A 21,759-nucleotide genomic window follows, 5' to 3' on the forward strand; every position below is an offset into this window, starting at 1 on the left:
TTTTCATGATTTACAAACACATAATTTTTATCAAGCTCAAAAATAGTGGGATTAAAACTTTCAAACCCACTTTTATCAATAATATAACAAGATAATCGATTAATCTCAAGAGATATGAGACTCCTAGATAAAGTCAAGACCTTTCCAATCCCATTTTCATTAGTAGTACAATTAATATTATCAAGTAACATAGGACCATCATCTAGAGCTTTATCATAAACATTTGCCAAGCAAAACTCTTTAGTACCATGTATTTCGATATCAGGCACAAACAAATCATTATCATAAGATTTATCAAAATAGCATGGATTATCATAGATAACAGTAGCATAATTATTCTCACAAGTTTTACTCATAGGTACTATTTCAAGAGAATCCACAGGAACATAACATTCATCCTCCTTTGGTAAGCATGGAGGACAATCGAATAGTGTAAGAGATAAAGAGTTACTCTCATTAGAAGGTTGGCATGGGTAGCTAATCCATTCTTCCTCCTTTTGTTTATCACTCTCCTCCTCTTTTTCATCCAATGAGCTTTCAGGTTCATCAATTTCCTCCTCTTTTTCATCCAATGAGCTTTCAGGCTCATCAATTTCTTCTTCCACAGGTTCCTGCAAATTGTGAGTGCATTCTTGTGCATTAATGAGTCTCTCTTTATAATCAATGATATAAGGATTATCGCTGTAACTTTCTATGCAAAAATTAAGGATAGAAGAGACATAATCTTTAAGGTCCTTACAAACAACACAAGTTTCATAATTTTTAGCCATGAAGGATTCGATCTCAGAAGTTCCCATAAATAAGACAAATTATTCTACCTCTTCGAACCCAAAATGAATATAGCTATTACAATTATAGTTCTTAATTTTAAACTTCTTCACTAAAGCAACATTGGAATTTAAGATGTTTAGTATCCTATTGAGAGCAACAGTTTATATCATGGCGTTTAAGCATGATTTTAGCAATTGTATTCAATTTTTCTATCACAGCACTCATGACTTTACCCGTTCTTGATTCTCTATAATTATTATATAATTCTATAAGCTCCAAATAGGTTGTGGGTTCTCCCATAACAACAGTTTTTAATTTTTAGGTTTTTCAAATTTTTATGGATTTTTGGGTATATGAGAAAAATAAAACAAGACAAAAACAGACTAGACAAAAGTAAACTAAGAAAAATAATACTATGCAGAAATAGACTAAGCGCAAATAAACTAGACAAAAGTAAACTAAGCAAAACAAAATAAAATAAAATAAAAACAGAGAGAGAGGTAGAGTGTACTCCCCATGTGAGCTTATGAGTAGAGCTATGCCTCCCCGGCAACGGCGCCAGAAAATAGTCTTGATAACCCACAAGTATAGGGGATCGCAACAGTCTTCGAGGGAAGTAAAACCCAAATCTATTGATTCGACACAAGGGGAGGTAAAGAATATTTATAAGCCTTAACAACTGAGTTGTCAATACAGCTGCACCTGGAAAAGCACTAGTAACAGGGGTGATGTGAAAGCAGCAGTAATATGAGAGCAATAGTAACAGTAACACAGCAGTAGTAACAGTAACACAGAGGCAATGGCATCAGAAAATAGTTGATACTACTTTCAATGACATATAGAACGAGTATATGATGATGAGATATGGACCGGGGTTCCCAGCGATCTAAACTAGTGGTAACTCTCCAATAACAAGTGGGTGGGTGAACAAATTACAGTTGGGCAATTGATAGGATTGAAATAGCATTAAGACTAAACATCAAGATTATTAATCATGTAGGCATGTTTTCCATATATAGTCGTACGTGCTCGCAATGAGAAACTTGCACAACATCTTTTGTCCTACCAGCCGGTGGCAGCCGGGCCTCAAGGGAATCTACTGGCTATTAAGGTACTCCTTTTAATAGAGCACCGGAGCAAAGCATTAACACTTGGTGAAAACATGTGATCCTCATATCACAGCCTTCCCCTCTGGTTGTCCCAATTTCTGTCACTTTGGGGCCTCGGGTTCCGGACAACAATACGTGCAAACAACTTGTATATACAATCTAAGCAATAATTATAGAGCTTAAATCTAAGATCATGCCACTCGTGCACTAGTGACAAGCATTAAACACAACAAGATTGCAGCAACAATAACTTCACAAACTTTATAGATAGACTAATCATAATGTAACAATCCATCGGATCCCAACAAACACAACACCGATTACATCAGATGAATCTCAATCATGTAAGGCAGCTCATGAGATCATTGTATTGAAGTACATGGGAGAGAGAGTACCAACTAGCTACTGCTAGAACCCGTAGTCCATGGGGGAACTACTCACGGAGCATGATGGAGGCGGTGGCGTCGATGGAGATGGCTTCCGGGGGCACTTCCCCGTCCCGGCAGGGTGCCGGAATAGAGATTCTGTCCCCGGAATTGGAGTTTCACGATGGCGGCGACGCCCCTGGAGTCTTTCTGGAGTTTCGTCAATTCGTCTTGCGTTTTTAGGTCGAAAGGGGTCTTATAGGCGAAGAGGCGGCGCAAGGAGGCGCCTGGGGCCTCCTCACCATAGGCTGGCGCGGCCAGACCTGGCCCGCGCCGCCTTATGGTGTGGTGGCTCCCTGGCCCGCCTCCGACTCCCCTTCGGTGTTCTGGAGCCTTCCGGGAAAAATAAGGTATTTGGTCTTCGTTTCGTCGAATTCCGAGAATATTGCCCGAACAGCCTTTCTGGAACAAAAAACAACAGAAAACAGGAACTGACACTGTGGCATCTTGTTAATAGGTTAGTTCCGGAAAACGCATAAAAACATTATAAAGTGTGAGCAAAACATGTAGGTATTGTCATAAAACAAGCATGGAACATCAGAAATTATAGATACGTTGGAGACGTATCAGAATACTTTAGCTCAACTTCTCACTTCCCATCTTCATGGACGGTGACGTGTTGATGATAGGTGAGAAGTGAGAGGTGATAATCCATGGTGGTGGCGGCATGGTGATGTTCGTCTTCGTGGTTGGCGACGTGGTGATGCTTTTGACCGGCGTAACCAGCGGGGTCATGGTGGTGTTCGTCTTCATGGTCGACAACATGGTGATGCTTGTGACGGGCGTTAACGGTGGTGTCATGGTGGTGTTCGTCTTCGTGGTCAGCGATGTGGTGATGCTTGTGACCGGCGTGACCGGCGGTGTCATGGTGGTGTTCGTCTTCGTGGTCGACGACATGGTGATGCGTGTGACGGGCGTGAACATCGGTGTCATGGTGTTGTTCATCTTCGTGGTCGGCGAAGTGGTGATGCTTGTGACCGACGTGACCGACGGTGTCATGGCGGTATTCGTCTTCGTGGTGATGCTTGTGATTGGCGTGAACGGCGGTGCCATGGTGGTCTTCATCTTCGTGGTAGGCGACGTGCCCATGCTTGTGACCGGCGTGACCGGCGGTGTCATGGTGGTCTTCGTCTTCGTGGTTGGCGACGTGGTGATACTTGTGACCGGCGTGACTGGCGGTGCCATGGTGGTTGCTTGTTTCGTGGTCGGCGACGTGCTCATGCTTGTGATGGGTAAGGTAAGATCACCATGTTACCTTATATATGAGGCTAAGAAAAATCATGCAAGGAACAAAATAAAGGGGACTCGCTTTCCTACCAGGTGCAAAATTAAGCTGCCCAGGCGACCAAACAACATGGTTTTTCTTGCCCATGATCCGTCTCAAACGCGCAGGTGCTTTCTTCCCACTGGTGCAGTGGTGGAAAATATTTGAGAATTCTCTCAGCTTGTTTTGAAAGCATCATCTTGCGCGTTCCAAGGAATATTGGTGCCCAAGTTTTTTCTAAATCTATCTTCATTAATTGGGTGTCAAATTCTAACAGAAAGCCCAAATGGTTTTAGGAATTCAGATCGCAAAGAAGTTGGAAGCAATATGTTTTGAAGATAAGCACGTAGACATGCATGGGGGGATCAATATCATTCAGTTGGTGAGGAAGAATTCACAGAAGCTAAAATAAAAACCAATTACAGCCCGGATTTGCATTACTAGATACACACATGTCGCCTCGATTCTTCCCTCTCCACCGATCAACCCGCGTACGCATGCACAAACGGTACCATCGCTTACTTCACTCTGCTCTAGTTGGACTCGAGCTGCGCGTACCACACACCCTGGATCTTGACATCCTTGGGCGCCTTGGCGCCGAGATCAGTGTCAGACGGCTGCACGCTCTCGAAGACGCCGATGACCTCGCCGGTGTCCGGGTTGCTCTTGGTGACGCTGAGCGTGATGTTGCCCGTGGAGGAGGAAGCGTTCTTCACGTTCTCCTTGGCGAGCTCCTCCTCGTCTCCCCTGCCTCCGGCGGGCAGCGCCACCGCGTTGTCGTAGCCAGTAGAGCCACCACGGCCCTTCGGGTCGAGGAAAGAGGAGCCCCTGTAGCTGGGCACGAGGAATGGCCCGCTGAAGCTCTCGGGCTTGCCGGTGGCGACGAGCTGCTTGACGGTGAAGAGGAACGGCACACGCTCGCCTCCCGGGAGCTGCACGGTGACGGCGGCGTAGTCGATGCCGTCCTTCTCCTCGAACTTGAGGCTGCCGTCGGCGCCGACCTCAAGGGGACCCTCCATCTCGTCGAGGGTGTAGGTGAGGCGGGTCATGAGCTTGGTCTTCTGGAAGGCCGGCGGCTCGTTCTTCTGGATGCCCTCCGCCTTGACGGTGAAGGAGGTGGGCTCGAGGCAGAACTTCTTCACCTCGTACTTGCCGGCCTTGAAGGGGAAGGTGTCGACGCCGCCGTCGATGGTCGGGCACTGGTTCGCCGTGCCGGTTCCCTTCACCTCCATGTACGTCTTGCTCTGGATCTCGTCGAAGGTCAGCCTCTTGGGCGCCCCCTCAGCGCTCGCGCCCTGCACCACGACCATCCCACGTCACTCTTTGATCGGCTAGCTAGCAACACGTACATATGGGTCCACGGACGGCAAGAAGCTAACGAACTTACGGAGACGAGGAGAGCGGAGGTGGCGAGGGCGAAACCGGCCATCTTGGCGGCGTCGGCGCACTTGTTGGCGACCTCCCTGATGTCGGACTGGAGGGAGCAGGTGACCCTTGCGACGTGCGACGACGGCCGCGCGGAGGAGGGCAGCATGACGGAGGAGGCCCGGCCGCCGATCTTGGCCGGCTGCATCAGGGTGGCCGCGGCTTGGAGAGACGCTGCCATGTCTGCCGCTTGGTGGGGGTTGGGTCTGCGCAGTGAGAGAGCTTAGCTAGGCCTTTTGTCAGGGGCGCGGCAAGTATTTGTTATCTATGCGCGGGGCGGATCAGAGTGGCGGATAAGAGGCTGCCTCCCATTGGTGGCATCCGGATAAGAGTATCGTCCGTCTGTTCTCGTGGCCACCAGCCAGCCATTTTTAGTGGCCCTTGTTGCTTCAGTCGATCTCCGTCCTTCTCCTCTGCCGGATCAACCGTAGCATCGACAGCTTGACTTGCTGCCAAGCCGCTAGTGTGAGTCCTCGGCACCATTGCAATTTGCAAAGCTGCCCGACACTGTGCCGCGCCGGCATTAACTCACCGCCGCCGAGCTCCGGTAACCACGGCAGCCCAGCACGAGGCATTGCGTCTTCTCTTACACCACGAACGCACTTGTACAGAGCCACCATGCCTCGACTGTAAACCATCCAAGCTCTGAACGGCCGGGCTTTACGGTCTCCGTCCTCACTCCGCCACACGCAATTTCGTCGATCGATTTAGGATGAGAAAGATTTCGCGAAGCCTCAACAGTCAACACTGAACTACAAATCTGAACACGCACAACAGCCAACTGCTACGCACATTCATGATCCAGCACATTCAATGATATCACGAACGTGGACTTTTACGGTCCGAATTTTCTGCCCGAACCATCCTCCGCCCCTGACAACCCGCCGTCATCACCAATCACCGGAATTGTGGCCACCGCCGGCACCTAGACAGGCAAAAACAGAGGACGCTATGTTTTGACAACCAGAACAGAGCATGCGGCTCCTGGCCCATGGCACCGTTTCGTTGGCAATGCAGTCGTTCAGCCCATAAGGCCAGGTGTTCTGATGTTCACAGCCCAATCAAATATTTGTGCCCAGCGAACATAAACTCAAGACCTTAACATTCGCTTTCTTCCTTCGGTTCAGTGGTTCCGTTTTGCCACCAATTTCCTTTCGTTCCATGGGTTCTGTTCTTCTTCTTCTTTTTCTGTTTCCTGTTTTTTCTTTTTTCTTTCTAATTTAATTTTCCCTTTTCTTTCGTTCTTGTATTCTTTTATTTATTTCTTATTTGTTTGTTCTTTTCTTTTTTCCAAATTCCCCTTAGTTTAATCTCTTATGGTTCAATTTGTAAGTTAGGTTTTTTTCATGATTTCTAAAGATGCGTTACAATACTTTTGTTCTTATTATAGTGGGGATTTGTTTCACGGACGCTATTTTTGTTCTTACTAAACTTATGTTCCTGTTAATTATTCTAATATTGTGTTCCACTACTAGTTGTGATTTTTTTCATGTAACTAAACTTTGTTCCCTTGCACTAGTGATTTTGTTCCACGTGCTCTACAATGATGGTCTATTATTTTTGTTTACCTCACGTGGTCTTAGATTCTTGCACCATGTATAGTCACATTTGGTCCGCGGTTGCTAAAACTTTGTTCCACTTTGTCTAATAATTTGCTCTCCAATGTTTAATCTTTTCATTCCCTCCTATCTTTTCAATGTGTCTAAACTTTTGTATCTATTGTAGTTGTGATAATTTTTGTTCCATCAGTGATAAATTCCCATTCCAATTAGTACGCTTTTCTATTCCAAAAGGAGTCAATATTTGTTTCTCATGTGTTTTAAATTTGTTCCTCGCGATCAATTAATTTCTCATGTGCAAGTGTTTTGTTCCATGAGCTCCAGATTTATTCCACTTTCTTCATATTCTTGTTCCTTTCCATCATCATGATTAGTTCCATGGATGCAAATATTTTATTCCACTTAGCTTTTGTTCCATTTTGGCATTTTTTCCAAACACTCTTATGGTTTGTTCAGATGGTAGTCGAAATTTCTTCATTCATGTCTTTAAATTATTTTCCCCAATTTATAGATAAATTTAGGAGTTCTAAGTTTTGTTCCACTTTTTCATATTATTGTTCCTCCCATTGTGAGGATTCTTTTCATTGATGCCAAATTTATTTCTATTTAGCTTAGTTCGATTTATTCACAATTTGTTTTGTAGTACCTTTTTTTGTTTTCCCATATTCAAATGTTTATTTATGCGTGTGGATTAAGTTTTGATCCTTTGTACTATAATTTTGGCCCCAAATGTAGTTTGATTTTGTTCTATGTAATCAATTATTTTGTTCTCCGTGAAGGTGAGATTTCTTTTTCGGACGCTACAATTTTTATATACGGCTAGTTTCCATTTGTTTCTCCGCGCTATTTTCCCTAAAATTGTAGTGTGACTTTTTCCTTGTTGTCTATTTTTTTTGTTCTCGCTGGAGGCAAGATTTGTCCTTTGGACGCTACATTTTTGTTTCACCTGCATCAGTCGCAGTCGCGATCTTTTGTTTTGCTTGCGCGCTAAAATGGAGGTTACTTAGAGTATTAATATTTTAGATATTGTCTTCATAAAATGTGTTTTATAGACCTTTGGAGGACTCTAGTGATCTAGGCTTTATGGCGCTTAATTATGAGCCAGATTAATCTTATATGGGGCATTTACCTGTTAGGTTTGGAGGAGATGGTACGACCAAACATAAAATCGAAAAGGTGTTAAATCCAGTACAAACAGAAAATGGGTCACTTTTTATCGCTTTAAAACACTTCAGGGGTATATAATGGAACTTTCTCTTTCAGTTACATGTAGTATTCTCCTTTTGTTGTTTTTTCGCAAAAAAAATGTTGAATTACTCATGTCACGTCATTTTTATCTTTTCACGCAATATCTCATTCTTCACTGGTAAATCCTCCCTCGAGTGCCATATTATTAGGAAAACCATGGCTATTTCCGTTCAAATAGAAGCCGTGTAAATTTTGACCTAAATCAATGTCTTATAATTTTTACCAATCTATAGAGAAAAAATCTACTTGCATATATGAAACATATGCATTAATGTATAGGAAAATGTTTCGTTATATATGCATGTTTTGATATTAATTCACTACTCGTATAAGCTTATATTTTTTATGGACTTAGCCACCGTAGATTATTTTTTTAGTTCGATCAAATCGTGTATGCTTTATACGATTGGAACCGCGACAATACACCTTGTCGATTCATAAAAATAAAACTTGATTCAACATTTGGATGAGTGTCAAAATTGTTGTTTGTACAAAATGAAGTTGCCAAATTTTCATGTGGCAATGCTAATTTGTACAATCTATTCTTTTTCTTGCCGAAATTTACTCAAGTCTCGTGAGTAAAGCAAACCTTTCACACAATTAAAGTAGCCCAAATTCTTGTACGATAAGCTTGAATGCAAAACCAAAGATTTGATTTTGCTCCACTCTGAAAAATGCTAGCTCGAACACGAGAGGAAACATACCAAGCTTATTACCAAATGGAAAATACTCTCAACAAACTGGCCATCGCTCACGACTAAGAGTAGATGGTGAATTACAACTACTTGAGCGTGGCCTTTCGTCGTGTCGTTTATAGTTATAATAGTATAAAAGATACTTAAACCATTGTGCAAAACAAGAGTGGCATGCATTTAGATCATTTCAACACATTTTAGTATAGATATAGCTACACCAACCTTAAAATAAACAGAGTTCAGACAACTCTAATCTTTCAGCCCAGCTGACATCTACCGTTTATTCTGAAAGCCGCAGCCATGGAGGTCCAGCCCAAATAAACTCATCCCTAGAAGCCAAGGACTTTGTTCTGGCTGTTTCAGCCGACAACGTTGATGGTGAGTTGCATGCCTAGACCGCAATGGTCGGGCAAGCTGCAAACGAACCACCTACTTCCCGCCTTGTCAAGCATGACGGAATCACTACCAGAGCTCCATGAGTTGATTGGGTGGCCTACATTGCATGCCTTGTAGTCGTCGGCGCGCACCTCCAGTACCGTGTGACTACCAACAGGGTACATGAACACTGTGAAAGAGTAAATAGACACGTAAGAGTACATCTTTTTTTTTAAAAAAAAAGAAGGTACTTAGCTTGGGTATTATACGATATAATATGATTATCCTATTTTTTGAAAAATCATAAGTAGCTATCATGAGAATTTTAGTCTTCCGGAACCAACACATCGTATCTTTTGAGTGTACTGCGCTGCGAATGATAATTTTCTAAAGCAGAGACCTGCCAGATGAAAGTTGCGAGATCCCACGCCAAAATTTTCCTAGCAATTTCCCGAGCGAGCCGCATCATCCCGCCAACGCGAGCACATGCGGACGATAAGAAAAAAAAATTGAGACTTGGAGGTTTATAAGAATTTTGGTGTGTACAGACCCACGAACGGGCGCTGGCACTCAAACTCGAGGGGGCCGGCACAACAGGTATCAACACCTTGCTAGCCATCTAGGGTAGGTCTCGGTTCACGAGAAAAATATATAACGATAATTATTTTCTAACACGGAGAAGCCCCCTTCTCTAAATTTTAGCCCCATGATCTTCCGATGTACCTCTTCGTGGGCTAATGTCTTCAATTTTAGTGGTTAGGAGGAAGAGAGGGAGACCCCGGATCACACCTCTTAGTTAACAGTGTAGATTGCGCACGAGTATGTTCTCTACCAGATAGCATGCCATGGGCGTACGTGTCTGTATCAGACGATTCAGCGCCGCTGCGACATGAGTGCATGTCTATGACAAGGAATTACCGTCAGACATATGTTTCAGCGCAAAGAGTCTCAGGAAAATTACATACTGAGGGTGTCGCCAACTCTGAAAGTTTTGCCGTCGGTCCAAGTTGCAGGGTAGTCGAGGGTCCAGCCTGCTTCGTCGCCGACCATGTATACCACGGCGGAGGCAGGCACGGAGAGAAAGGCGACGGTGATGGCGGCAGCAGCCAAGAGCAATACTTGCCGGGAAGCCATCACGTATGTTCTCTAGCCGATAACTCTTGTCTGAATTTCTCGCTCTTTGGCTTGGCAACAGTTGTGCCAATTCTCATGTATTTGTAGGGAGACCGATCAGTGTAAATTTACAGCGCGGGAGCAGCTGCAGGCTAATCATGACAGCGTTTTCTTACGTTTGTCTATCAGCGGAGAGGGCCGATCCGGGGCATAGTAATGAACTAAGCTAGAGACAAGAACTGGGACATTGGTCTTTCCTCCAGCGACGTTACTCATAGTCGATTTCTGGGTTGGTGTTTTCAGCTAGACGCTCCAGAAGTTCAGATATCACATCCCCGAGAACTCAAGACTCCAAGCCCACCACCGCGAGAACCGAGCAACGCCGCGCGAGGAGATCTTGCCGCCGGGCCTGAGGATCATTCGGATTAAATTTATATGGTACATCATGCACGTACGGTACGGTCTTTCAAGTTGACTCCGTGAATGTGCTTGAGCGAGCGAAGCCGATGTGTGTGAAAGGTAGTCAAGCTTGTCGCCAACTTAGTTTCACCAGGTTGTGAGTCGATCGGCACGACAGCGTTTTCTGAACCTGTGCGTGTCCGTTCCCATTGTATTTGCTTTACATAAACTGAACCTGACAGTACTGTGTTTACGTGGAGGTGCGTCTAGTTTCAGACCGAGTCATGATCTCGATCGTGGGATGGCACGATGTAAGCGGATCATGGCGTAGGAGTCGGTCAAGGTTTGTTTGATTTCCTTCTGTTGAATAAAAGGAAGAAACGGAAAAGACGCTGAAGCTAAGCGTCACAAAATACTCTGTCTCCTGTTTCCATCCGTTCGTGTGTATGCAGGAAAGTATCAGGGCGACGAACCGACGAATCCACCAAAATTTCCACGTGATCGCATTGTGTCAAGGCCTGAGATCCAACAGTGTGCGTGTCAATGTCAGAATAGTGGTGGTCGGAGCAGAAAACCAAAACTGATCATGGGTGCATATGCACCCTATATGTATAAAAGATATTTCAAAAAGTAAAAAATTAGGAACAAAAATTTAGCATGTAGAGGGACACGTTCTATGAGTACACGTAAAGTTTCACGTAAAACCGACAATTTTTGTACCCTATGTAAAAAAGACAAATAATGTCTCGAGAAATAGACTATTTTAACACAAAAAATTTGTCTTTTTAGTACAAGACACAAAACATATCAGTTTTTTCTGAAACAACTTTGTGAATATGTAACATGTCAAGATATACACGAGGCATTTTTATTTGTATTTTTTTGACATTTAGAAATATATTTAATATGCATTTCAAATAAAGGGTGCATATGCACCCAGGTGTAGAAACACCTTGGTCGGAGCACACTCACACCATGACCAGTGCAACAGATTTGGATGACACCATCAGTACTAGGTAGGGTTGTGCATCCGAGCGTCTAGCCAAGGTCTGTAGGCCACTGGCCACGCCAACGAGACGAGGACAAACAGGAGAAGCGTCTCCGCGTATTTTATACGTGTCAGTATTACATGTCTATACGACTATACCTCCTTCCACGAGTGGAAAGGGTGATGTGGGAGATGACCTCTGAAGAAGACAATCAAACGGCCACCGCGAAAACAGCAATCCTGAATAAAGGAGGGGGATGCAAGACGGAAGGTTGGTGACATAAGAGCATGTCTAACAGGCCCCTTATAACCCGCCCACCCCGTAAAATTCCGGCGAGATACGGGGCAGGTGCGGTTTGGGCCGTCTAGCAGGCCCCGTATTCAGGCCGGCCCGTTTCGGCGGAATACGGGGCCCAGGAAATCCGCCCCGCCGCCCCCTACTTATATCGGGCGAACGTGCGAGTGAGGGGTTAACCCCTCACTCGCAACCCTAGCTCCGCCGTGCGCCGCCGCCTCCTCCATCCTGCTCCGGCGAGCAATTCCTCACTCCCCCGCGCCGCATTCCACCCCAGCTCCGGCATGGACGCCCGCCGCCGCAGTACCGCCTCGCTAGCGAGCGGATCGAAGCGATCCCGCTCGCCGGACAACGTGGAGGATGTGTGGCGGCTCCAATGCAAGAGATCCGCCGCTGGGAGCCGCCGTGCGGCCTGCAAGTACGATGGCGCCGCGTTCGTCCCGCCGAAGCTCCGTGACTTCGCGCGGGGCGGCCGCTGGTACAACGAGGACCCGCCGCTCAAGCCGATGAGCGGCCCCAAGTTCGGACGAGTGGCGCGCCGAGTGGGAGCGCCAACGCCGGGTGAAGGAGGCATGGAACGCGAGCATCGGGAGCACCAGCGGCGGAGGTGCTCCGCTCGCCGGCGAGGAGGAGGAGGAGGACGAGGACCAGGACCCTGCCTTCTTGAAGGCGATTCAAGAGTCCCTCAAGGACGCCGACGAGAGGAAGAGGGCGGAGGAGGAAGATAGGGCGGCGGCCATCACCGCCGTGAAGGAGGCGGAGGCGCGGGAGGCGGCGGCAGAGGCCGACGAGTACATCATCGACCTCTCCGACTAGAAGTCGCGATCCATGATCGCGCATTTTGTATGTAGATACGTCGATTCGTATGTATGATCGACGAACTATGAATGAACAAGTTTCCCGGGGTTTAAAATTTACGAATTTACGGGGTCAAATACGGGGTCTGCTAGACGGAACGGTGTATCTACGAACATTTTTTTTATACGGGGCAAAAAAGTCGCGAAATACGGGACAGAAAAATAAGGGGCCTGCTAGACATGCTCTCTAAGAAAAAGTGGAGTGGTAGATTATTTCATGGCTGGTTTACTATCCAAGAAACCCAAGGAGCAGGTGCCAACAAACGGAATTGGCTCATACTCCTCTTACCACTCTACTGGTACCGAAGTCACATTTACTCATTTTAATATCTTTGTTTATTTTTTAAAAAACTGGAGTTTGTATTAACCATGGTGAGAAAGCAGCCTCATTTTTTCGTTTGCAACATTAATAGGGTACAATTTTCCTTCAAATCTATACCTTTCTGCCAAAATTTTCGTCCAACTTTTATCTGGACCGTTTTGCCCTCCCACCAAACTACATAATACTGCAATTGCCACCCGTCCTAGCGTACCGGTTCGCTAATTTCGATCCAGCTTGTGTCCCTTCGGTAGGTCGTCTACGGCAATGGGCTCCCGCGTCTTGGAACAGGCCGCAGCTTGGCTTTGATCCACATCAAATTATGCGGTGCTGGGTCAACACACACGGCCGAATAGTCCCACCTCGCTCGTATATACGGAATTCCACCGGTTTATATGGCCAAGTTTTCTGAGATAGAACAAGCTGAGTTGGAAGAGCATGCAACATCAAATATGGAGCGCGGGAATTGCACACTCCTGGCATAATGGAGGCAGATAAAGGCTTATGAATTGCCCTCTGGTGGCATGCGGTTGAGGGAGCGGGAGAAAAGATCAGACGAATTTGGAAAAAGAGGCGTTCCGCCCGGAAATCTCGGCGCGGCCAGTCCGTCCGCGGTAGCAGGAGGAGGACGTCCGTGAGGCAGGGCGCCGGGGCAGCGCCTGCGCCTAGAGGAGCCAGAACTTGGCGGCGGAGCCGGAGCGGCGCGGGTCGAGGTAGGGGGAGGCGAGGTTGCTGGTCCTGCCGACGGGAAAAAGGAGGCCCAGGCGCGACGGGGCGACCGGACGCGGTTGTGGCTGGAGGGGCGCCGGGAACTAAGGAGATGCGGGCGTTTCCCTTCTCAAGGAAGACGGCGGAGGCACGCCGGCCGGCGCCGGGACAAGACGCAGAGCAGGGAAGGGAGGCGATGCGCGCGAGGCGAGGAAGAGCGGAGAGGAAAAGGGCTCGGGGTCGGGGGCCAGGATGCGTGCACAGGAGGAGAGAGTGGAGAGGTGGGAGGACTTAAACGCGAAAAGAATGAGGTAGAGTTGTTTCCGGAAACAACCGGCGGCGGGGGTGGGAATGCAAAACGGCCAATGCATCAGTTGGGGTTGCTAGGGTTTCTTTCTGGGCCTGGGGCGTTCGGCCGGCTGGGCCTTGCTGGGTTAGCCGGTTGGGAGTCTTCTCCTTTTTTTATTTAAAACATTTTCCTGTCATTATTTCCTCTTTGTTTTAAAACCATTTGTAAAATAGTTTTTTATATACAAAAATAAGTGTAAAATAGAGTTTTCATTTGGAGATAAAATGATATAATAATTTTAGCAACAAGATAAAGTTTAATAAAATAATTTTGAAGTTCAAAAGGCCTTGGGTTTTGCTGGCCGGTTGGATATTTGGGACAACTTAATGTCTTTCCTTTTTTAAGACTTCTTAAACTTGATGATGGATGGTGAACAAAGAGTACGACTCAACTATGAAGAGCAAAAATCTTAGCCAAAAGCGATGATGCTGCCTCGTGAAGTAGAAAATCCTTAGCCAAACATGGTGGTGTGTAATGTGCCTCACACGGTTTGATGATTAGATGGGAAAACTGCAAGCTAGACCTTAATATTAGTACGAACCATAATACAAAACTAAATCTAAAGAGTAGCAACGTCCCTATGTCAAGAACGCTTAGTCTTAAACTCTTAATACATATTAACACCCAGTAGACTATGCCCTAAAAAATTATACTCCTTCGTTTCAAAAAAGAAATAAATTTGCAACATCCTTTTCTGAATGGAGGAGGTAATAATATTCTTCATTGCCAGCTAATAAAAATGAATTCTTAATAAAATTAGAGGCTGACGACCACCATCATTAAAAGTCTGCGGTTTTACAAGTCGGTCAAACGAGGGGCTCGCATCTAATCTTTTTAGAATCAATGATGTTTGTTATCAATTGAAAAAAACCTGCATCGACGATGGCGACTAGGAAGAGAAGTGTCAACATGGATGGTGACTAGAAGATGGATTTTTGCTGCTGTTTTGGTGTGTTTGGTTTGCTGCTATAAGGGATTGATCACTGTAGCATTACTTTTCTTTCTTGTAATACTTCTTTATTTTTTTTAGTTGTGTGCATCCGTACTGCCACTAGGGCACTGCGTTGTTGCATAGGTTGGGTGTAATTGGTATCTTTCCGGAATTAATATACTAGCAATGTCTGGCGCGGCGGCACGCCGCACCTATGCTCTGGCTAGTGGATGAAAAATTGCTTATAAAAAAATGGAACATGAAAATGATAGAGCTAAGGTCTGTGAAATACCATGGATATGTCATCTGGTTTATTTTAGACACTGCAATAACAGAGACAGCTCAAATGACTCGCTGCCTACCATGCATTTTAAATCTGTGATCCATATAGAAGTCTAAAAAATTATATATAACTAAAATAGATAACAAAGAGCCATGTGTTCCGTGCTATTACTGTGGATTAGGCGTCAAGCTTGAATATAGGGCTTGATGAGGCAAGGGAGGTGAGCACGGATGTGCACGGTATAAGTTGTGTCCAGTGTCAGATTGCCTCATAAGTACCCTGGAAGGAGCAAGTTGCACGATGATGAAATAACACACATAGCTCACTGGAATTCATCTAATATTCCAAGTTGCACCATGATGAAATAACACATATAGCTCACTGGAATTCATCTAGTATCATTCCATTTCCCATTGAAGAAGGCTGTCACAACAAAAGGTGCATACTAAATACATTCTATGTTTCAAATTCTTGCACAATATGATAAGAACTCTCAAATAAATTCAGTACATAATGACAGGTTAAATCAGATTTTATATTACTATCTCAGCATGTCCCATACGTAACTATCAAGTTCAGTCAAACCAAACAAAGAATGTTGCAATATTTCTTTATCCTTACTGCTAGACTTAGCACCTAGTTTTGTTCCTCTCCTTATAAGTTTCAATCACAATCTAATGAAATGGATCACATTAGTACTACATAATAGAAAATGACAGAAGGACAACATTGACACTGTTGTTTAGGTTGGCTTGACACGCCGGATAACAGTGGTTATAAACAACTTCAATGGTTCCCATTATATTATATCAAATGATGTGTACAAAAGATAGTAACATTTAATGTTACATCAGATCTGAAGTGCGTGATCGTACAATAGCTTGAGCAAATCTGCCGAAAACTTGTTTAGGTAACCCTCGAGAGAATAGATAATATCATTGAACTTGTGACATGTCCCTCTGAAAGCCTTTCCTCTTCGGTGACACTCTGTCTGAATCAAAAAATCAAAAGGAAATCACAAGTGAAACAAGGTGCAAAATAATCACAACTTCACCCTCAATCTTTAGCATTTGTTTTGACACTGCAACTCTCTTAAAAGAGACAAAGATACACAAATTTGTAATCTAGCATGGAACTCAATAGATACCTGGTCAAGTTTTTGCCCCAATGTGAGCAAAGAAATGCAGAATATAGGACGAACCATTTAAATCTCACAAGTTTCTCGATGGTTCCAGTTTGTTGCATCTTCAATGGCCACAATTTCGATTGTTTATCTAAGCAAATATGCAACTTGACCATTCACATATGTTTTTCGTCATATGTATATAAGATTGGTATGTCTTGGTGCAAGTAACAGGGGTACTATGTTTTACATACTCTTAGGTTGATGAATTTGTTGTTTCATAAGATTGTACATATTGAGCCTGGGGGCAACATGTGTGGCCGCAATCTGTCGCCTGGAGGGGCAGGGGGAGACATGGAACTTCTGAACGGAAAAGGCACTGCTCTTCTAATTATCACTTTCCCTTGGAAAGACAACCATACACCTATGATAGATTTATTGACAACTAAAATGAGAACTGCAATTAAGTATAGAAGAATGTGTTGCTAGTATTTCCTACTAATAAAGAATTGACCATTCCATCAATCTATATATATAGATGATGACTCGCCATTATGATGTGGACTTTCTATATATAAATCAGGGAACTATATAGAAAACTCGGCTTCAACCACAACATAATCCTTTTAGTGAGATATGGCATGATCATCCATGAAATGAATGTTAAGGGCTACAATTTTTTCTGTGGAATGCTCAAGTAAATGTACAGAGACTACTTCACAGGATCTATACTACAGTGGTTAATAAAATTTATAGGTAGATGGTCAGAGAAAGACGCACCATGTTACAATTTAAAAAAAAATCCATTCAGGCTGATGATCACATACTTCATTTGAAAACCCTCCAATATTTGCAGCAACGGAGGAGCTACTGAATATGCCTTCACCGCCGCCGCCACGTGTAATATCTTATGTATTGATTTCTCAAATATAATAGTTACTATGCCCAGATTGAAGGCTCTAAAAACATAAAAGAGGTCGCCTCATAGTGAGTCTTGCCGAAAATGATCTACCATCCTAATTCTCTAGTAGTCAAAGTAATGTCCAAAACCAGTTAACCTGCCATATGGGCTTTGCCACCAGTTAGATGTAGCCAATCAGATGTCATGTTCACATTAAGGACTACAGATAATAAAAAAACATAGCAATTTACATTTCAGCCAATGAAATGACTTATGCACCTGCATTTCATATGCCAAAAGGAGTATTACCTGACCTCAATAACTCTACGAACCAGATACAGAATGGGTACATAGATAAAATAGATAGGCGCCGAATAACTCCAATTCTATGGATAGGCCTGCACAATTTTTACCAGTCCAACAACTCTGTACTGGCATTGACAAATACATAGATAATAGATAGGCACCGAATGGAGCAGAGAAGCAGGCAACACAAAGAAAATAATAAAGAACACTAAACAAGAACGATAGATTTGTAAGTGTGCTGTCTTTGGCATCAAAAACTTATCTTGATCCGAACGTGGTATAACATTGTTTATGCCCACACATATAACAACAAGGCTCGCAAGGATTTACCGAGCATTATCCAGAAGACTTTGTTATACTAAAAAAAAGGTGCAGATGCCATACCACTTGTTATGCCTAAACAACCCATGCTTATGTGAATCAGCCAATCAGGGTGTGTATTAAACTATTAATCAATGGAAATATACACTGACCATATATTTACTAACCATACCACTATACTTCTGAGCATGCTACATGACGGCCTCAAATCTGAGAAACTTTTAGTTTTCTTTTACGTATGAAAATCTAGGATGCAAATTAAATAGGATCTAGTGACACAGATATATAAAGAACTAAGGTGCAAATCTGAGAAAAAAATCATTAGCAGTTTATAGTTTTGGTGGCTAAACCTACAGGCAAGACATCTCTTCACATGAAGATTTATTCTGTAGAGCAAAGCAAATTCTTACGTCGCAGCCGCCTTAGTTAACCGATGCCAGCAACCGCGCACCCATTCTTATGTACCCCATGTATCTTAGAAGAGTGTAATTAGTGGAGCGATTATAAATCGGCAACAACTGAGCAATCGTAGAAGTAACTTTAAAAATGCACATCATTTCATAAGGCTTCATGCTAGATAATTTTCAAAGAGCCAAGTAGGTGTGAAGAAGAGCTTAATCCTTAGAGAATTCAAGTATCCAAAGTCCAATACAGTTTAGGATATATGTTCACCTGGAACTGTTTCTAACGGAAATAAAATCAGTTAGCTACCTTTTTGGTTGCACTACCACTATGTGCAATCTTTGTCTTGAGGCACTGCCTTGTTGCTACTGTGATGTTCTGTCTTTTTCTTGAGATTCAAAAACAATAAGAAGGATGGCAAACCATCAGGTGTATAGCTATCCTAAAAGGAAGAGGCAAAGACTGAGCAACGAATGAATTAAGAAGCAATAACAGAAGGAGTGAACAGCTGCTGACCGTAACAGCACACCAATAGAACACAGATCCAAGAAACAGGAAGATCCAAACAGAACAGAGAGTATGTATCCGCAGAAGGCTCAATCTGAGAACCTGCCAAAAAAACCAAGAGAAGACAACAAAGAACATGAGGCAACCAAAATTTTGAGTCAAAGAATATATATAAACTAAACCAACCTGTTTTTCCATCCGAAGACGAAACTTTAGACAAAATGTCGTCAGCAAACCATGGAGGGCAATCCAACATAAGTATGAAAATTAGGAATATCTGAAAGGAAATGAAAGCGCGCACACTCAACTGGCCGTTTGCCAAGATGAATACCCAGCAGACTTCATAATTACTTCTACAATACATTCAGCTATTTGGCCGATTTTTTTTATTTCACCAGAACTATGAAGCAAAAAAATCGTGAATTCAACAGAAATGCCCACTAAGAGAACCAATCTGAATCAAAAGAAAACACTTCTTACAAAATAGCGGTGAGCTATACAAACTGAACCTTTCCAATTGAAATCAAATTCCAACCCAATCTCGTGTCTCTCAAGCACTGCATCTGACTTCTGAGACGACAAAAATGAAATCAGTAAACAACATACTAAATTTGGTTCAGTTAACATGAACATAGCTGGATCTCCCCCACATCACACTATGATTATATCTACCGACATACTCCTCGCACATCACACTAATTAGAGTGCTTCATCTACTATAAGCTATGGGACACATTTATACAGAATGTGGAATCAGTTCCATCACATCTAGGCAGCATCGATGTCCCTGACAGTTGATGAAATCATCATGAAACAATGGAGCTCTAACTCCACAGCTCCCAGCCCAAATTACGTCATAGTGGTGTCACAAATTTCCAATCTCCAATCCAGTACAAATATGTCGAGAATGAGAGAATAGGGACTGACCGTGTTACCATGCATATGCTGGGATCGAGGATAATGGCATGGGCGGAAGTAGTCCATAAACTCGCAGAATCGACCACTGTAGGTGAGGCAGGGCCCATCACCATGTGGCACCGGCGCGATCCCCCTCCACCTCTGGCTGTCAATAACCACTCTCTTGCGAGTGTGGATGTGTGGGCAAGACAGATCTAGGTTTTTCCCATTCGTCTGTATCCCATAGCTCCGCGCCGCCAGCTCCTCCATGATCCCTCGCCATCGTCATCCGTTGCCTTGCTGCGGGAGAGGGGGCGAGAGAGCAGCAGCAGCCATTGGGTGAAGTCGAAGGGAGGCGCTCGAACGGCAAGAAGAGCGACGACCGGCGTGGCTTGCAGATAACCGGAGGAAGCCGACGGGAGCGACTGGTGGCCCATGGGAACGGCGGCGGCCACTAGGCCGCTTCAACAGGATGGAGCACTACCGTTGGGTTCGCCGCCGAGGTTCTCCTCCGAGCTGCTGTACTCCGCGGGAAGAAAAAGACGCCGAGCTTCTTCTCACCAGCAGCGACCTCTGGTGGATTCATCGGCTGGCGCCACGATGGCTAGGGTGGGAGAAGATGGGGAAGGTGGGGGAGGGCGAGGGGGACAAATCGGTCAGTCCGTTCCAAACCCGATGCAGCGCGGTGGAGTTTTGGATTGATTCCTGTGAAATTTGAGGACCGCTTTGACTGTTGAAGCAAAGATAGAGCCACACGCCGACTCACTCACCAGGGCAGCCAGCGGGAAAGAAAATAAACACAGGTGTGGGAAGAAAAATACTCTACGGAGCACCAAAACGATCCCCAAAAAATCACCACGTAAAAGCATGTATACGTGTCACAGCCATGTTAATTGATAAGGAGGGTCAAAATTATGAGAAAAATCAGGGTTGTTAAGGTTTTATATAGTAGTTATTCTCTTTATCGCAAAATGGATGGTGATTAAGAGAAAACGTATCTACATGGTTGATTTGCTGAAGTGTTATATTTATTTCTCCCGATGCAACGCACGGGCACTTTTGCTAGTGTGTTATAATGGACCTTTCAACAACATTTTACGTTGAGTTTTAAGGCAGTGGACAACTGCACATGCCACCCGATTAGATACAAAAGGAGGGTTTATGTCCAAAACAAAGAGACTAGCAACCTCAAACTACCGGACTATCTCAGAGATCTTTGTGTGGGCATAGGCCCACACTGCACCATCTCTTCCCATACAAGGAAAGCCACTTGATCTGTCGACAAAGCAATGTTCCAAAAAAAAATCTTAGTCCTTTCCTTTCATGTCCCCCACGTGGAGGAGATGGTAGTCTGATACGTGCATTTTACATTATTAATATTGTTATATATATGCTTAGTTTTCATTGGTATTTGCCATATTATTTATGTATTTTTAGTTAATTTTCAGGACTTTCCTACAAAGTCCTTTTTATTAGTGTTTAATTTGTGGGAGACAGAAAACCTTTTTTTAGTATTTTGCTGTTTCAGGAACCTTCTATGCACCTAAAAATCGAAGGAACAGAAAAATACCTGATCAGTTTTTCACCTGGGGAACGACCGTGAGCCAAAGAAGCAGGCGAGGGGGGCATGGTGACTACAAGAACACAGATCAACTTTAGCTAGTTTCGAAATAAGAGCATCGAATCACGAGGAGCTACTAGTTAAAGTCTTAATGCCCCTTGCTACTACCTGTTAAAGATTACTTGTAAATTGTTTTCTAATCTCAAAATGTTTTTAAGGGATGGTTGTAATTGGTTGCAATAAGGTAAATAAAGCAGTAAAAGCGTTAGGAGAAATGGGTTCAAACTTAATAAGACAAAGTGTTCGCATGGATTATTGGATCCACCTCTAGCATTAGGATTCATGTTAATCAAGATGAAGTATGCTTTTAATCATATTGTGTGTGGGAGAGCTTCATAACAAGATACGCCCAGAAAGCTATCGGTCATCGCATCTCTAAATAACTACAGCAGCTAGTCTTCTGCAAGCCAAATATTGACTATTGCTATTAAGGGTTTTACCTTGTGGTTATCGATATGAGCTTAGTGAGTCCCTCTTTATCCCCCTCATACATGTGTTAAAGTGTCGATACGGTAATATCCTTTCTTGTCGTTCACTTTACCACACTTTAAAGGGTAGTTCCTTCTCG

General features: G+C 44.0%; 3 protein-coding genes across 3 annotated transcripts; all 3 read right to left on the reverse strand.

The window, feature by feature from the left end:
- Nucleotides 1–3,926: 3,926 nt before the first annotated feature.
- On the reverse strand, nucleotides 3,927–5,240 carry LOC127333890 (oxygen-evolving enhancer protein 1, chloroplastic). Its single transcript, XM_051360331.2, has 2 exons — nucleotides 4,957–5,240; nucleotides 3,927–4,864 (listed from the first exon to the last, which is right to left on the reverse strand). Exons 1-2 carry the CDS (start codon nucleotides 5,173–5,175, stop codon nucleotides 4,103–4,105), a joined length of 981 nt encoding a protein of 326 aa, XP_051216291.1. The 5' UTR covers nucleotides 5,176–5,240; the 3' UTR covers nucleotides 3,927–4,102.
- Nucleotides 5,241–8,855: 3,615 nt separating this feature from the next.
- Nucleotides 8,856–10,005, reverse strand: LOC127328906 (blue copper protein-like). The gene is made up of 2 exons (XM_051355467.1): nucleotides 9,837–10,005; nucleotides 8,856–9,061 (listed from the first exon to the last, which is right to left on the reverse strand). The coding sequence occupies exons 1-2, from the start codon at nucleotides 10,003–10,005 to the stop codon at nucleotides 8,856–8,858; spliced, it is 375 nt and encodes a 124-aa protein (XP_051211427.1).
- Nucleotides 10,006–18,564: 8,559 nt separating this feature from the next.
- On the reverse strand, nucleotides 18,565–20,291 carry LOC127333889 (uncharacterized). The gene is made up of 3 exons (XM_051360330.2): nucleotides 19,601–20,291; nucleotides 18,860–18,950; nucleotides 18,565–18,775 (listed from the first exon to the last, which is right to left on the reverse strand). Exons 1-3 carry the CDS (start codon nucleotides 19,838–19,840, stop codon nucleotides 18,645–18,647), a joined length of 462 nt encoding a protein of 153 aa, XP_051216290.1. The 5' UTR covers nucleotides 19,841–20,291; the 3' UTR covers nucleotides 18,565–18,644.
- Nucleotides 20,292–21,759: the final 1,468 nt, after the last annotated feature.

Source organism: Lolium perenne, chromosome 2 (genome assembly GCF_019359855.2).
Source record: "Lolium perenne isolate Kyuss_39 chromosome 2, Kyuss_2.0, whole genome shotgun sequence".
Taxonomy (NCBI): domain Eukaryota; kingdom Viridiplantae; phylum Streptophyta; class Magnoliopsida; order Poales; family Poaceae; genus Lolium; species Lolium perenne.

Excerpts from the sequence above, each read along its gene's own strand:
- LOC127333890 (XM_051360331.2), bottom strand. The coding sequence starts at position 5,175 with ATGGCAGCGTCTCTCCAAGCCGCGGCCACCCTGATGCAGCCGGCCAAG. Across the intron at positions 4,865-4,956 it reads CCTCCGCTCTCCTCGTCTCC|GGCGCGAGCGCTGAGGGGGC; the intron begins GTAAGTTCGTTA and ends GTCGTGGTGCAG.
- LOC127328906 (XM_051355467.1), bottom strand. The coding sequence starts at position 10,005 with ATGGCTTCCCGGCAAGTATTGCTCTTGGCTGCTGCCGCCATCACCGTC. Across the intron at positions 9,062-9,836 it reads CAGAGTTGGCGACACCCTCA|TGTTCATGTACCCTGTTGGT; the intron begins GTATGTAATTTT and ends ACTCTTTCACAG.
- LOC127333889 (XM_051360330.2), bottom strand. The coding sequence starts at position 19,840 with ATGGAGGAGCTGGCGGCGCGGAGCTATGGGATACAGACGAATGGGAAA. Across the intron at positions 18,951-19,600 it reads AGCATATGCATGGTAACACG|ATATTCCTAATTTTCATACT; the intron begins GTCAGTCCCTAT and ends ATTTCCTTTCAG. Across the intron at positions 18,776-18,859 it reads GTCTTCGGATGGAAAAACAG|GTTCTCAGATTGAGCCTTCT; the intron begins GTTGGTTTAGTT and ends TTTTTTTGGCAG.